Source organism: Phoxinus phoxinus, assembly GCF_949152265.1.
Source record: "Phoxinus phoxinus genome assembly, chromosome: 16".
Taxonomy (NCBI): domain Eukaryota; kingdom Metazoa; phylum Chordata; class Actinopteri; order Cypriniformes; family Leuciscidae; genus Phoxinus; species Phoxinus phoxinus.
In genome coordinates, this window is record NC_136891.1 from 6,171,026 (window position 1) to 6,186,513 (window position 15,488).

Genomic DNA, 15,488 nt, shown 5'->3' on the forward strand with positions numbered 1-15,488 from the left:
ATAACTTTCATTCCTTCAAACTTGATATGCTCATTCCTAGATGAAGTGTAAGTTAAACGCTGGTGACGCCTGCTGGTCAGAGCGGTTAAAACACCTTTTACAAACTAAATAAAGCCAAGTTTAAAATGTATTAAATGCAGTTGACACAGATCATATAATATTATCAAATACGAAGAGACAGTATAATAGGCTATGTGTTATTGTAAGGCTTGTTTTGTTTGTTTAAAGGAGAGCTTGGTTAGTTTCTGTTTGAATTTTACATTTCATAAAATAACTGTGGTCAATAACTATTTTTGCGTGACCTAGTTATCATGGTAAAGTTTTTGTAAGGGATGGGAATCATGGGGATGGGATAGGCCAACTTTGGTATCTGGGAACCCAAGCCTGGATTTTTTTATCATAAAGAAGAGAACAGAAAAAAAAGGTAAATACATTTTTTTTTTATTCATATAAATATTGGCCTATGCAAATTGTTCCATCATGCAAATTCACGTAATTGAATGGTTCAATTACGTGAATTGAATGTGTAGCAGTAGGTTTCTTAGAAGAAAGAATACCATGGTGTTATAATCATGGTAAATTTGTTTCGACAAATTATACAAAAAAGCTACAAAATCAGTTTGTGGTGAACTTGAGTAGGTGTTTAGTATGACATTTTCTATTTTAAATAAGATACTCGGATCATTAAACTTGAATTATATGAAAGCATTTCCTGGTAAATAAAGGTGGTTTTATGTAAATATCTCTTTTAACACACATTACTAACTACAGTTCAGTTCCAAGGCAATATAAAATGGCTGTTACATATGTATTTTTACATTTTAAATGGCATTTATATATATATATAACATCTCAGTGAAAATCAGAAACAAACCGCTAATGTAAACAAAGAAAAAGTAAAGAATAAAGACTATTAACTTATAAAACTATATGTTAATGTTAAAAACAAATATTGTAGACTTAATTATTTTTATTTTTTACATTTTCTTAATCTTTATTATTCTTGTGAGGTACAAAATAATTATAGTCATCACAAAACTTAAAAAGAAGTGACAGTTTGTGAACAATTTGTATCTGTGGTACATGAGGTATTTTATGCTGTCATGGCAGGAGTGAGGAACAATTCTGTAAACTGCCTTTTCACATGATTATCTAGGTAAAAAATTATACCTGCAAAGTGATCTCACTAGATTGTTTCATTATAAGTTCATTATTCATGAGAAGTTACAAGTGAAATGTATGAAAATATATAATTTTAAAAAAAAATCATTATTCTACATGTGTTCTACAGACAAGTCCATATGAGAATTTATATGATATTTGAGGTATCCTTTCGAAGATGAAGGCAGTGTTTCAACTGAGTGTCATTCAAGTTACAATTAATCCAGGTTTGATGTGTCACATCATAATCTTTAGTGGCTTAAGTTGCTGTTTGGCAGAGTGAAACCTCCATTGGTACCTCTCTGTTTCTCTCTGTGAATGGCCTGTACAAGGCCAAAGACCACAGCGGCCAGGGTGGTCCTCCCACTGCGTCCATTCTTTCCTCTGTCTGCAATACCGTTGCTTGCCATCTGACGCCTTTTGCTGCTGATGAAGTACGTTCGGACACGGCCCTTTCTCTCACTGACGCCCTTGATGTATATCTCACCACGCAACTCTAGCACGAAGCCCCAGTCTGCTAGAATATTACGTGTGCCCTCGGGGACCTGAATCCTTCCACTGACTCCAGTACTGTCCATCCGACTTGCCAAATTCACTGTCATGCCCCAGATATCATACTGGGGTTTGGTGGCACCGATGACCCCAGCAACAACAGGGCCATGGGCAATTCCTAGGGGGGGTATATTGAAGTCACTCATATATACTCATTGTTATTGTCATAAATTATAGGTAACTGTATAGACTTCATATTCAAAGTAGATGGAATATTGAAGGGGACCGAATTTTTTTTTTCCAATATAAGCATTGAGGCAATAGGGGCCTAATGTTAAGAGAGTCAGACTGGTAACCCGAAGTTTGTGGGTTCGATTCTCAAAATGACTGAGGTGCCCACAGTAAAAAATGGCTGCCCACTGCTCCGGGTGTGTGTATCCACGGTTTGCAGTGTACTTACTCACTACTCCTAATGAGTGTGTAGTAACTTTAATGGGTTAAATGCAGAGGACAAAGTATGGGTTACCACTCTTGGCCTTCACATGTCACTTTCACTTTACAGTGACCAGGGTCTGTCAAGATCCAAAAAGGGCAAGCCTTCTGAAGCCCTTCAATGCTAATTAATTGCTAAATTATTTCTTAAATGTGACATGAACCAAAAGCAAAAGGCTGTGAAAGACAGACGTACAGTCTGTTCAATATTTTATACAACCCATGTTTTTATGGAAATGTATTGTGATTGAGACCCAGGTACACAACAACAGTACAAAATATTTACTTCTATCCCTTATAGCCTCATTTGCATTAGATTAGATATAGCATCTACTTTGACTGAGGTCTATTCCACTAGACTTTACCAACGCGCAGCTGGAAATTGTTTGAAGAATGTTTGTTGATCTCTCTCAGAGTCTCTTGCATGGCCAAAGCGAACAGAACCAACTCACTGATATGATGCAAGTCATTTACAACACAAGACTGTCAGGATGAAGCACAGAACAAGTATGGTGCATTACAGTTGGAAATTCCAAATGTATATAATTAAGAAGGTAATCAAATGAATTAGAATGGTTTACCTGTTTATCGGGTGATAAACCAGATGCTGCCATGTAGCAACTGCCAATGGTTTTGATTTTCTCAATGTTCAAAAAATATGACTCCTCTAACAACTTTTCCAGAGAGAAACAAAAACAATGAGGGCTTTGTATAAGACAGATGAGAGAGAAAAAACATCAGCAAAAAAAGTACAACCTTTCATCAAAGTCTTACCTCATCAAAGTCCGCAATGATCTCATTGAGCAGCCTGAGACACTCAACTCCCTCGTGATTGATCTCCTTCTGCTCGTAGTAGTCATTAAAGCCAGCGATGGAGGCAAACATCACCCCCACCTCATCATAGGACTGAGAGTACAGCTCCTGAGAGGACAAAGACAACACTTTTATTTGGTCTTTAAAGTTTATTAGTTGTGGGTCATTACCACCATTGCTTATCCACCTTATTTTGCAACATTTTCTGTGAATGTGCGAGACTTCTGATAAATTAGCTGCTATAGGTAAATAATTAGAAAAATGACTATTTGCATACAAACCAGTGTTTATGATTACGATAATAGTGTTAAAATAATATTCTACCAAAAAACTGTTTGCTATATCAAGCAGCATAACGGATTGTTTTGTACTGGTAAAATAAAATAAAACAAAATAGCAGGTAAAAAACTGCCATGGATGTTATTGATAACTCAAACTGTGTGAGTTGTTGAGGTGTGATATTTCTTATTTAAAGGTGCAGTATGTGATTTTTGTTGAACACTGTTGATATTTGAAATCAAACCAAACAAACACAACACTCCCTTTATTGCTCCGCCCCCAAAATGTACAAACACACAATGCAGTGGATGTTTCTTTATCATAGCTAAAGCGACGCAAAATAATGCTTCATGAAAATTAAATATGTATTAATTAATTATTTAAAAAAACATTTATATATTTTTCTGTCTGGAGCACACACCAATCATGCTGAATCAAACTGGTAGGCCTATTTACCATTTCACATAAAAAGAGAACACATACCTATCCAGTTGCACCTGCTTCCATATACCGTAGTTGCCATCACAGGAATGCACAAAACAACTCCATTAAGGCTTTTAAGTCCAAGTGCTTACACAATAAAAAAAATATTGATAAAATATCATAGGCCTACGTTTACGTCACATTTCTGAGCATTTCTATTAATTTTCCACAAGTGACAAAGTGATGTGATCTCTCCCGTCTCGCTATACTCGGAGGGATACACCAGAGGGAGCTCATGACCAGAAAACAGGAGCTATGAATTATACGAGTTAAGTGCATGTTTATATGACACGCGGATGCATTTGTCCGGTCTCAACAAAGGTACAGGGAAGAGACAGATAAAACATGTAACCAAATAAATACACAATTCTAATCATATATGATTTGTCTACGTTCTTCAAGTGGTCTCTGGTATTTTATATGTGTATTTATTATGACAGTGGTTAGCATAAGTAGCCTTTAGCATCGCATTTATATATTTCTACCTCATACGGTGATCATATAAATCCCCATCGGATCGCAAGAAAATGATTTCAAACACTCGCTGGTGTCTGAAAGTTTTCAGCTGAAAATTGTTTAAAATGTCTTAAATGTTGAAGTTAGCTGGTAGCCTGATATAATAACATGGGAAATGAGCAGCGGCGTTGGCCGTCTCCTGACTCAGGTAAACTGCCTTTGTTCATGACCGCTCCTCAAGCCCCAGTTGGCCCATTTTTTGACCAAGGTATTCGGCGGGCCAAAAAAAACCCTGACTGTTGGCCCTGAGGAAAGCCCGATCAAGCCCGGAAGTGATGCGACTGGCCCTGGCGCACACTAGCACGCTCGCTTTTGGCCTGACAGTGGAAACACTCAAATGACACTCAAAACTGTCCTGTTACTATAGCTAATTTGGAAACATCTTTGTTACTCACTATGGATCAGAAACAACACAACCTTGGCATCTGTTTTTAGGCCTTCCCACTTAAGGCATCTCCAGCACTGGAAAGCTTTTCTAATATTAACACAGATCCTAAAGCTCTTGCCTGATCTTAATAACCCTTCTTTTCCTAGTGATATTCCTCTGAGCTTTTCTCTTTTGTAATGTCTCTCAGCCATCTCTCTTTCTACAGTCTTTCCTCAAATCTCACTCTCTCCTCCACCATCATGAGTGGACACACCCCCTCTACTGCTGATTGGCTACATGTTTATTAAGGTGCTTGGTCCGATCCACTTTCAACAGTATTTTTCAAAAATCGCTTACTGCACCTTTAAGCTATTACTGTTTTCACCCGGCGGATGATAAGATCACCCTTGAATCATGGGAGCAAATTTTGGCAAGCACCACTCACATTTTCTTCAAGTTTGCTCAAAATGAATATCATCATTGATAGTTCCTTGTATATAATTGATGTACCTGGTCATTTCTGTTCCTCTCTAGGAAGTGACGAGCAACGTGTGCAGGCAGGATGTTGTGCAGTAGACACTCATTGTGTTCTCTCAGGTCTCTCATCTCCTGCACTTCCTGCTGAGCTTGCAAACGCCACAGGAAGTCAAGCCGTGTTGTGGCCTCCCACTGAATAAGAATGAGATGGCACAGAATAAGGAATGATCCCAGATGTGTATTACAGTTTTATACATTTTACTATTCCCTGCCAGATAATGACAACATGCTATCTAGAGAATATAATGCTTCAGGGCAATGTGTTGTCAAAACAGAATTCTGAAACCGGGGTTACCAACTTTTAAATTTAGCTTGGAGTGAGACTTATACACAAAGTTATACATAAAAACGGCAAGACTTTTGTCCATCTTCGGAACACAAATTAAGATATTTTCCTATGAAATCTGAGAGCTTACGGGGTTGAAACAACATGAGGGTGAGTATTTACTGACATAATTTTCTTTTTTGGGTGAACTAACCCTTTAAGTCTAGTTTCAACATGTTATAATGTTTACATGGTACAATAACTGGTAGCATGCTGTTTTTATTAGTGCTTGATACAAATTTCACAATTTTAATTCATAAGCTTGCGATCGGATTATGATCTTGATTCAATAATATCGATTCATTTGGATAAATATCAGGTACAGTAGCTACATGTTAATTTTCTCAAGGAAAAATCTCTCAACCAATGCTGTAAACATACATTTTATTATTAAATTATTTATTATTAAAGGTTAAATTAACAACTCAAATTAATAATAGTTATCTCAGACGTGTAAATCTGCTTGTGTGCGCAAATACTACATTTCACAATGCTGCCTAAACATCTTTGGTGAGCGTTGCACAGGTAGGGGTCAGAAGCTTATATACAGTGACCTTGCACGGTGTGGGGGAAATGTGATTGGTACAGACTGGTCCAACCAAGAGGTTGCAGGTCTTCATTGGTTGAAATAAAACCCATACTATGTCAATACGTGTGTTCAACATCATGCGGCGGTACGCATACCAAATGGCATATGACATCAAAATACCTAGAGACCGACTCGAAAGCACATCTTTCGAATTGCTCTTGCGATTCTTGATGTCATACGCTAAAACGGGCTGTACAGCACAGCTTTTTTTATTTGCCGTGAGATTTACTTAAGCAACGTGAGAGCATGTGTCACGTCAAATGCGTGATAGTTGGAAACCCTCCTGACACTGAAAAAAAAAAAAAAACTGAAAAATTCATACCCGTCGTCCATTGTAAAACACAGCTATGATGAACATTGCCATCAACAGAATTGAGACTCCCTTTCTTCTGAGGTAGTGGGACCTTGAAAGTATAAAATGCAAAAAAACGTTAGTATGAAAGTGTTTTTTTCCCCCCGTATTTCTAAATAGTGTGTTAGAGATTTATTATGATAGACACTCACCTACTTAACTGTTTCTGCTCTGGTTGATGTACATACAGCATGTGGAAGGACACTTCGATGAAGTAAGTATAGACAGCCACCACTAACAACAGAATAGTCAACTTCAAGAGAGAGCTCAGCCTCAGGAACACGGCACAGGTCACCATAGAAACCACCCCACTCAGAATGAAGAACTGTGTATATAAATATAATAGGCATGAAATATAATAACAGGTAGGTGGGGTATTTACAACTGGACAGTTAATATGGAAGTCACACCTCTGGATAGGTGCAGGCAGTAAATGGCTTCTGGCTGGTCTGATAGTCCTCTGTTTCACTGGTGTTTATTTCTCTTGTCTCAGTGGAGTTGCACCATATCTGGATAAGCACAAGATGAAAAAGGATAATGAATGGACTAAAATTTACATTGTAAAGCCCAATTTTTATCCTCCAACAATTAAAACATAAGGTGGAACACTATGAAACTTTGACGTGGTAAGAATTTAGCATTTAACTTGTATCCAAATTAACTTAACAAAATACAAGGTGAGCAGGGTTAATTGTCTTGCTCAAGGGTTGTGTCTAGATAACCCTCTCTAAAATATCTTGCGAGATTCACATTTGACATCCATAATCAGTTTATTTTAAATCCCACAGTAATCCTATCTCTAACCCTAACCTTGGTAAGAACTCATCCAAATCTCACGAGAGTTTCACAGAACAATGTTACCTCGAATCAACCTTGGTCAAGGAACCAAGGATGCTTGAATCAGCCAACCATCAGTTACCAGCCCTGAGCTTTACCCAGTATCCCACACCATGCAAAAAAACCTCTGGGTATTGCTAGGTAAAAATACGGGTATTGCTCTAGAGGCAAATTGATTTACCTCCTAAAATACCATCATAATCACAGAATTCAAATTTTTTTTTTAAATTGCACTAAATGAATGCAAGTCTCACCGTGTCAAAGAGGGCCATGCCAAAATTGATGGCTATAGCTGCGACAGTGAGAATGTTCCGCATACTGTTGTTTTCATGGATCCAGCAGCAAAACTGCTGAAGGAAGCCTGGAGAATGTTTAAACTCTTCAGCCAGGACCATCACAAGCAATAATAGATATCCCAGCAAGAACAGACAAAACTGTAATGCTGTCCAGTGATACAACCTGCAGATAAGACAGTGAGGAATGGAGGTGAAGTTTAACACATCTAAGCTCTATGTAAATGTGACAAAAATATAATCTTTTTCATGTGCTAATTGTCAGTTGAGTAGACTCTTTACCTGGGTACAGGGATGAGGGCTTGGACAGCCATGAGGAGAAGAAACATGATGAAGGAGCATACTAAATTGGTCTTAAACATCTCATCCCTCACCTGTGAGAACTGAACCAAGGAGCAAAATATAAACAGTCAGTTTTTTGTTTCAAGAGACACCCTTAGGTTTAGAAAGAAAACAAATAGGCTATTTGGGCATTTACACATTTCAGTAACTTCATGTTTTATGATCAATTGGATTGTTAAATTATTTTCATGATGGTCTTTTCGTGATCTATTCTAGACTATACAAACCAGTGTTATTAGTCAAGACCAGCTCATTCAAGTCTGAGTCAAGACAGAGACCAAGTCAAGTCTGAATCAAGTCCTCATGCTCCTGAGTTCATGACAGGACTCAGGCCCTGTTTACACCAGGTATTAAGATGCCTTTTGGTCAATCGGATCAAGTGGATGACGCTAAATACAGGTGTAAATATTTTGAGCTTGTCCACTTTCGACCACTTACATTTACATTTACATTTATTCATTTAGCAGACGCTTTTATCCAAAGCGACTTACAAATGAGAAACAATAGAAGCAATTAAACTAGCAGTAGGACAACAGTATGTAAGTGCTATAACCCTTCACAGTACAAATCAAAAGTTTTTTTTTTTTTTTTTTTTTTTTTTTTAGAATAGAATAGAAAAGAAAGTGTTAGTGTTAGTAGTACAGGATCAAGTGCTCAAGTGCTGCCGAAAAAGATACGTTTTCAGCAGTTTCTTAAAGATGGCTACAGACTCAGCAGCTCTGGCTGAGTTAGGCAGATCATTCCACCAGCAGGGAACAGTCATGGTGAAGGTCCGAGAGAGTACCACTTCCAGAGGTAGTCGAAAACTCATTTGACCGGATTGCTTTCGTAGTGTAAAGCTCATGTGGTCAAAAGCGCACGAACAGCCACAAAAGACCACCTAGTCTCCACCTACTGACCTAACACTTAAACATTACGGGAACGGGAAGTGTGCTAGCCAGATTTAAACTTTGTCGGCAGAAGACCCAAATTTGGTTTGAAGACGAAAAACGTACCAAGCACAATGTTCTCTCTCAATTCCTGATTTCTAACACACACTCACAGTGTTCAGCATGGTCTTGCGGCTGTCAGAGCAGAAACGAAAGCTGTTGCTCTCCGTTTGTTTTTCTGTCGTCTCAGGATGCGCTCATATGTAAATTGCCAAGCTTATTTTGTCCATTAGATCGAGAAAAAAAAAAAAGATTTACCCGCCCTTAGACCCTCACCTCGAAGAAATCAGGACAGAAGTGGTTGAAAGTGGACAAAAGAGATGTATTAAAATATCAGATGTAAATGGGTATGTGTCTCCCTCGTCTACTTGTGATCCGATCAACCAAAAGGCATCTTAATATACTAGGTGTAAACATGGCCTCAGTCTCGAGTCCAAGACTAGATCCATATTTTTTAAGATATTTTTATCACATCACATCCTGCCCCTTGTACCTTCTCCTCAATGTGTGTATCCTTAAACACCAATGTGGCTGAAGTAATGTGCTCTTGACGCATGCGCTCACTGCTGCGGAGATCGACTGCATGCTCTATCCGTTTGTTGATCTCCTTGGATGTGGATCTGCACACTGAGGATGTAGGAAGTTGTGTGTAAGAGCCACTGGAGAAGGAGGCCAAGATCTGCAAGGTTAAAGTTCACCAGAAAGGTAGACCCATTATACATTAGAAATCATCTACAGTGTTATTATTCTACTGATAGAGAGTCATACACAGTTAATATCAATGATGTTGCTAAATGGAACCTCTTTGGGACGGGTTTTTGGATGATCAGCTTTAATTTCATTTAGGTCCTCTTCCTTGTGGCAGATAAGGAAAGTGTCAATTTTGTGTTTTCGTAGGAACTCATTGCGTTCATATCCACGCCCATCCTCTGTTTGGTAGTTCCCATCCAAGCAGTCCAGAGTAGCGCGTGAAATGTGTATGCGTCTGTTGATAAAGTGGACAGTCAGAAGAGAGTGTTACACACAAAAGCAGTTCCTCTTAACACTAAAGTGAAACTGTTCCAACATTAGTAACATTAGACTTAGACTTAGAGCAAAGACTGAGGTAATGTAACATTGGAATATGTTTATATGATATCTACCCCCTGTATAAAGTTTTGGTCACTTACCCAGGGATCCCCCCTGCTTCAAGCATGTTGGCAATGCCTACATCCCAGGACCACACATCAAACTGCCATTTTTGTAGACCAAGAACCCCACAAAGAACAGAGCCAGAGTGGATCCCAATCCGCATATCCATGTCAAAGTTCAGCTGTTTCCTTATAGATCTAAGAATATACAGATATACATCCTCAATGACTATTATTAGTTTATGCCACAAATATATGTGGAGCCATTGATTCAGCTTTCCAGATTTAGGCAACCAAAATTATGTTTACCATATCCAGCGTTACAGTTTTTCATCGTATGCACTTCGATCGCCTAAAGCACACTATTTCTAATTCTACAGAAACTCTCTGAATGTATTGGTTATACAGGGAATAGCACTGTGTTGTACCGTATAGTGCTGATCATAGCTAGTCCCATCTCCACACAGCAGCTGGCATGTGCCCGCTGAGGCTCTGGTACCCCAGACACACAGTAGTAACAGTCCCCTAAGATTTTTATTCTCAAGCAGTCATATTCCTAAAAAGACACACATTGGAAATATCAGCTGAACACTAAGACTCTGTTGGAAGCTCTAAAATACCAACTTCAGAAAATAAAATAAATTCTGAAAGCATACCTCGGCTAGCCGGTCGAAACGTCCAAAGAGCTCATTGAGTAAGCGCACTAACTCCTGAGCGGACATGTTCATGGATAATAGTGTGAATCCCTTTATATCAGCAAAGAGGATACTGGGAAAGAAATATAATGATGCGGTAGTGATAAAGATTAAGTGCGTAGTGACAGTGAGAAATTAGTAATACTTTTAAAATCATATTCCATATAAAAGGTTACTATAATAGTTTACTATAATCTACAAATCAGTTTTTATTTTTTTTTCATCTTTCCATGAGGACCAAACTGCACATTACATTTCCAGTGGCATTGGGGTGTTAAGGACAACACTGACATTGCATTATTTAGGTGATCCAAATTGTTTTGTTTTTTTATGATCTCATCTAGAAAATATTTTTTCACTAGGAATGGAAATTTTTTCATATTCTATTCATCCTTGCTGTATAACTTAACGCTAAAACATATCCTGTTAAATACCTGACATCTTTGTACTGATGGATATATATTTTGTGAAATTGCTGTGGATCAAGGTCATCATCCATAGAAGTCATATCAGCAATCATCTCCAAGGCAACAAAGCGGGGTATGATCGACAGCACCAAACGCTCCTGAGGCGGGAACAAAAGCTGACCTCAGATATTCTCACTGAACCAACTTTTACACATACTAGATGTGTTCTTCCAATCGTCCGTATTAACGCTAATTTGTTAACATTACTGGACAAAGGACACTGGAATCTCAGCAAAACATACAGACTTCAATTCCACTTGCCTGTCTCTGGTTTTCCATTTCTAGTTTCATGCGGCCTTCGATGCAGCGGCGTGTCTCAAGAAAGGCTTGTCTCTGGGACCGGTCGGTCAGGTAATGGATGAACAGACCAGCCACATTCATGCATGTGTACAGTAAAGCCTTGGCTAGAATCTAAAGACAAAGAGACCAATTGAGAACCAGTCTCTTAGGAAGGAAAATTAAATGATTGTACCTGAGGTGACTAGAGCTAGATTGATAAATTATTTGTTTGGTCAGACAAGGAACTCATACATCCATCAACATCTACAGGTCATCCATACATCTACCATCCATCTCTACCTTTCTTAGCAGTCCTACTTCACTGAGGTGGCGTGTGGTCTCTGCAATGAGGTGCAGTATGGAGGTGAGTGTGCCAGCTCCGATTGCCCAGAGCAGTGACAGTGGCAGCAGAGTGTATGTGGCAAACAGGTTGAACAGAACATACCAGGATTGGTCTCTTTCCAATCCGTATGCCAGCCCCCCCAATATCTGAGCAGTCTGTGACAGCCAGCTAGCCATACCAGCGTAATGCAACCATTTTGGGGAATGTGAGCGTTTACAGGTGAGTACCAAAACACACAGGGCAGTTGCGCAGGCCATGAAAAACCCTGTAAACCAGCCCAGAAGTATGTCCGAACTGTCCGGTGCCAGGGCCAGGTAGAGCAAAAGCAGGTGTAGTTTGGCAGCTGCATCAATAATGTTGGTGACAACTAATGAGGTTCTTCTAGTGTGCGATGAATGGCGCTGGTAGAGTTTCTCGAGATCTTTGGATTTGAAGATGTGTCTCAATGTTGGCATATACACCCCATGGATGATGTGGCCCCAGTGCACAAAAAAGTCCGCATCACTGACGTAGTCCGCAGATGCTCCAGTCTGTGTGCTAGATGCACTGCCTCGTTCCCCGAAAAAGGATGGATGAACTCTGGCAACCGAGGAACGCCGTTTAGTCATACCCCGTGATGCTTTGCTGCGTATCTGTTGGTTGATTTCCTCAATATAGTCATCAGTGACATTAATCTTTTGGGCTGGCTCCATGCCGAACTGCTGCTTCAGCCCCCGTTGGATGATGATGTGTTTCACTGCGTTCTGCCACAGCAGTTGTTTGCGCCGTACGCCAGGTGACATTGAAGTGGGTATGCAGGATGGTGGCTGCATATTGTGGATGTCAGTTGTGTCACTAAACGTTACCATGACAATCACAGGCTTATCTTGCCACCATGACCCATGACATAGGGACTCGATGAATCGCCCTTTCAAAGAAAACAAAAAGGAAATTCAGCACTTCATATCTATTTTCTCTAGAGCCATAAGCACTTAACTTCTAGAATTTAAATAAAAAGTAGAAACTTCGCGTTAAATTAGACTTCTTGTTGCTTTGCTTGTTGCTAACTGCATTAGTTCAATTTATTCTACAGGTGTACAAGTTACAACTGTTTACTGCATTGTTGACACATCAGACTGAACTGTTTAACTGGACCTGTGATGTCACCCTATGCTCTAAAAGAGGCTGCCAGATTTAGCACTGAGCTCCATAATACTGTTAGCTGCTATAAACAATCCCTTACTGTGTGGCTCTATCTCGCCGTACACAACCCATCCCACACCTGTGATCCCAACTTAAACCAGCTCTTACTCAGAAAGCATAGATCAGTTTACAGATTTCAAATGTAAACAGAAGTGGTCAACAAAAGAGATATTTGATGCAACAATTACCACAGCGCACAAAGCAAAATACAATTTTTTTCAGTTAATTTCTATATAAATAAATATTTATTTTTACACTAATATAGAAACTGACTGGAAAATATAACTTACACATTAGGATTGTTTTCAAGTAAAATTACATTAAAAAAAGATTTATAGATAAAAAATACATTATATTTTTATGTATAAATAATTGTATGTATATTTATACTTTAAAATATAAATATATATTCATTGAACATTTCCAATACTTTTTTACGTATCAATCATAAAAATGTATTTGCTTACCTGTGAGTTAATAAACTTCCCAAGGCTTCTTTGTCCATTTTGCTGCTCTTTGAAAAATCCACTTGTTCATCTCCATCAAAGAGTCGTTCCTTTGATTCTCTTCATCCTACATATTGTTGTTATACACAGCATTCTTTTCAAAATACATGTAAAGGAAGACACAGGCAAAATACCTACGCAATCTAGATACCAACTTGGTGATGAAAAAGCACAACACGTTTTTACGATTCATTGAGCTGAGAAGCGGTCAACAGATTGCCACACCGAAAGCGAGACGGAAGCTCAAGTTTCCCAAAGAGGATTACTTACTCAGCACTCATGCCCTGGCTACTCAAAGCATCCATCACTGACGTCACATGATGCACAGTAGAGAAAACTTTAGCTAACAAGAGCCGTTCAGGGTCAAAGGTCAGTACCTTAAAAATTCTGGGAGATTTAGATCTCTCATGAAATATATGTTATTAGTATAAAAGGCTAAACAATGTAAATGCAAAGAAATCAAAATAAGTACAGTGTAAAAATGGCACTTACAATTTGGACACTACATTTATATTTAAAATAATAGAGATGAAATACAGGCAAGGCAGGGCATAGAAATATATAGATGCCTCATTAGCGGGCATTTCAATGGGCCGCTATACGTAAGCCGTCCGCCATATTGGAGCGGTCCGTGAACATTCAAGAGCGTAGTTAGACGCACGTATGAATAAAATATCTATATATGAAATATACTACCGGTTGGTTTTGCTAAACTAACACAACAAGATGAAGACATTACAAAGTTACCACAGTAAAAGTAAAACCATTACAATTATCATAGTAAAAACATGTAATATTGAGTTAATACATATAAAAACACAAACCAAACACATTCTCACCTGTAAAATGTTCTCCCATTTCTCCGAGAATTTAAATCTTGGCAGTTTCACAACCAGAAGCTGCGCAATAATGTGGCTTCATTAATTCTTACTTTGAGTGACGACATGCTGACCGTCAATATGATATGTGATACGTGTCTAGAGCGGTCGAATGAGGCATCTACGTATACATATCTGTGAGGCAGAGGAGTAAAAGAAAGTATCTGATTGGCTGAACTGAGCTAAGCAGGTCAGTAGGATCAGTTAATGTTGGCTATAAGCTGGATAAAGTGCTTGCGACAGAATTTACTAATTGTGCACTATATGCACAAGACTTCAGACATTGACCTGATGAGGAGAAAGTCTTTAATACCAAACAATGAAAAGGGAAATACCAAACAATGCAAACTAAAAGCTATGACTCAACAACCCTTTGTACCCCACTACTGTTGTTGTACCAGGAGACAATTGCTGATTAACGACATGATGTACTATTGTACCATTTATATTTTTTGTGAACCCATCAGGGCAATCATATTTAAATGATTGTCCATAATCACAGTTCTGAAATAAGTGCACATTTTTATTACAAATTATATATTTCCTGAAGAAAGCGAGAGTGGTACTTGTCTGCGCTAAACTTGCTGCCAAGATATTAGTGGGTACAACAAAGGTGTTGCTAGGTCGTCGTGGCTAGAGTGTTCTGGGTGGTTCATCCACTAGGTAAAAATGGTCTAATTGCATAGAAAAAATAAGTTTAATATGGGATAATAAGGGATTTAATCAAACACCTGAACCTAAGCAAGTAATACATGCTTGCAAGCACCACTTCACATGAGGAAAATGAGGAAACACCAGACAGAGTAATATGGGTAGACATATTGAATAAATTGACCATATGGTCGCCATGGATGTACTGTCATAGTTAATACAATGACCGAGCCACCGTCTTTACCTACAAAAAAATCCTGCATCACATTAATAAAAAATTAAAAAAAGATGAGTGCTTTTCATGCAGCTTCATTATTGGGAGAGGATGAGATTTTACTGTGGACTGTGGTCTATGGGCTCTAGAGGGACTTAATCAGCATTAGCAATGGTAGCTTGGCTCTAATGGGATTCCCAGAGCTCACTAATCAGTTAATACACACATGATTCAATCCAGTCCTCCTTAAACAGCAGCCGATCTATCCTGAGCCGTACATGCTGCCAGGCACCCAGCTAAAGCTTCAAAACTGCTATTTCTGTTTCTGGCCAAACC

The 15,488-nt window shown here is 38.7% G+C and overlaps 1 protein-coding gene across 3 annotated transcripts; it reads right to left on the bottom strand.

Moving 5' to 3' along the window:
* Nucleotides 1-426: 426 nt before the first annotated feature.
* On the bottom strand, nt 427-14,351 carry LOC306983324 (adenylate cyclase type 8). Of its 3 annotated transcripts, XM_079583637.1 has the most exons (20): nt 14,249-14,351; nt 13,371-13,476; nt 11,679-12,628; nt 11,361-11,510; nt 11,067-11,197; nt 10,594-10,705; nt 10,366-10,493; nt 9,977-10,135; nt 9,609-9,792; nt 9,301-9,486; nt 7,819-7,919; nt 7,498-7,702; nt 6,817-6,915; nt 6,559-6,731; nt 6,377-6,458; nt 5,114-5,272; nt 2,920-3,066; nt 2,727-2,819; nt 2,511-2,628; nt 427-1,831 (listed from the first exon to the last, which is right to left on the bottom strand). In XM_079583637.1, the coding sequence occupies exons 3-20, from the start codon at nt 12,567-12,569 to the stop codon at nt 1,413-1,415; spliced, it is 3,537 nt and encodes a 1,178-aa protein (XP_079439763.1). In that variant the 5' UTR covers nt 12,570-12,628; nt 13,371-13,476; nt 14,249-14,351; the 3' UTR covers nt 427-1,412. The 3 variants fall into 3 exon arrangements, with proteins under 3 accessions (XP_079439763.1, XP_079439764.1, XP_079439762.1); XM_079583638.1 differs by lacking the exon at nt 14,249-14,351 and having other exon boundaries at nt 6,568-6,731; nt 13,371-13,677; XM_079583636.1 differs by lacking the exon at nt 14,249-14,351 and having other exon boundaries at nt 13,371-13,677.
* Nucleotides 14,352-15,488: the final 1,137 nt, after the last annotated feature.

Bases quoted from the DNA above. Each gene is read 5' to 3' on its own strand.
- LOC306983324 (XM_079583637.1), bottom strand. From the start codon at position 12,569: ATGGTAACGTTTAGTGACACAACTGACATCCACAATATGCAGCCACCA. The intron at 11,198-11,360 runs GCAAGTGGAATT...TTCCCGCCTCAG, and splicing joins AAATGGAAAACCAGAGACAG to GAGCGTTTGGTGCTGTCGAT. The intron at 2,629-2,726 runs GTAAACCATTCT...TCATCCTGACAG, and splicing joins GTTTATCACCCGATAAACAG to TCTTGTGTTGTAAATGACTT.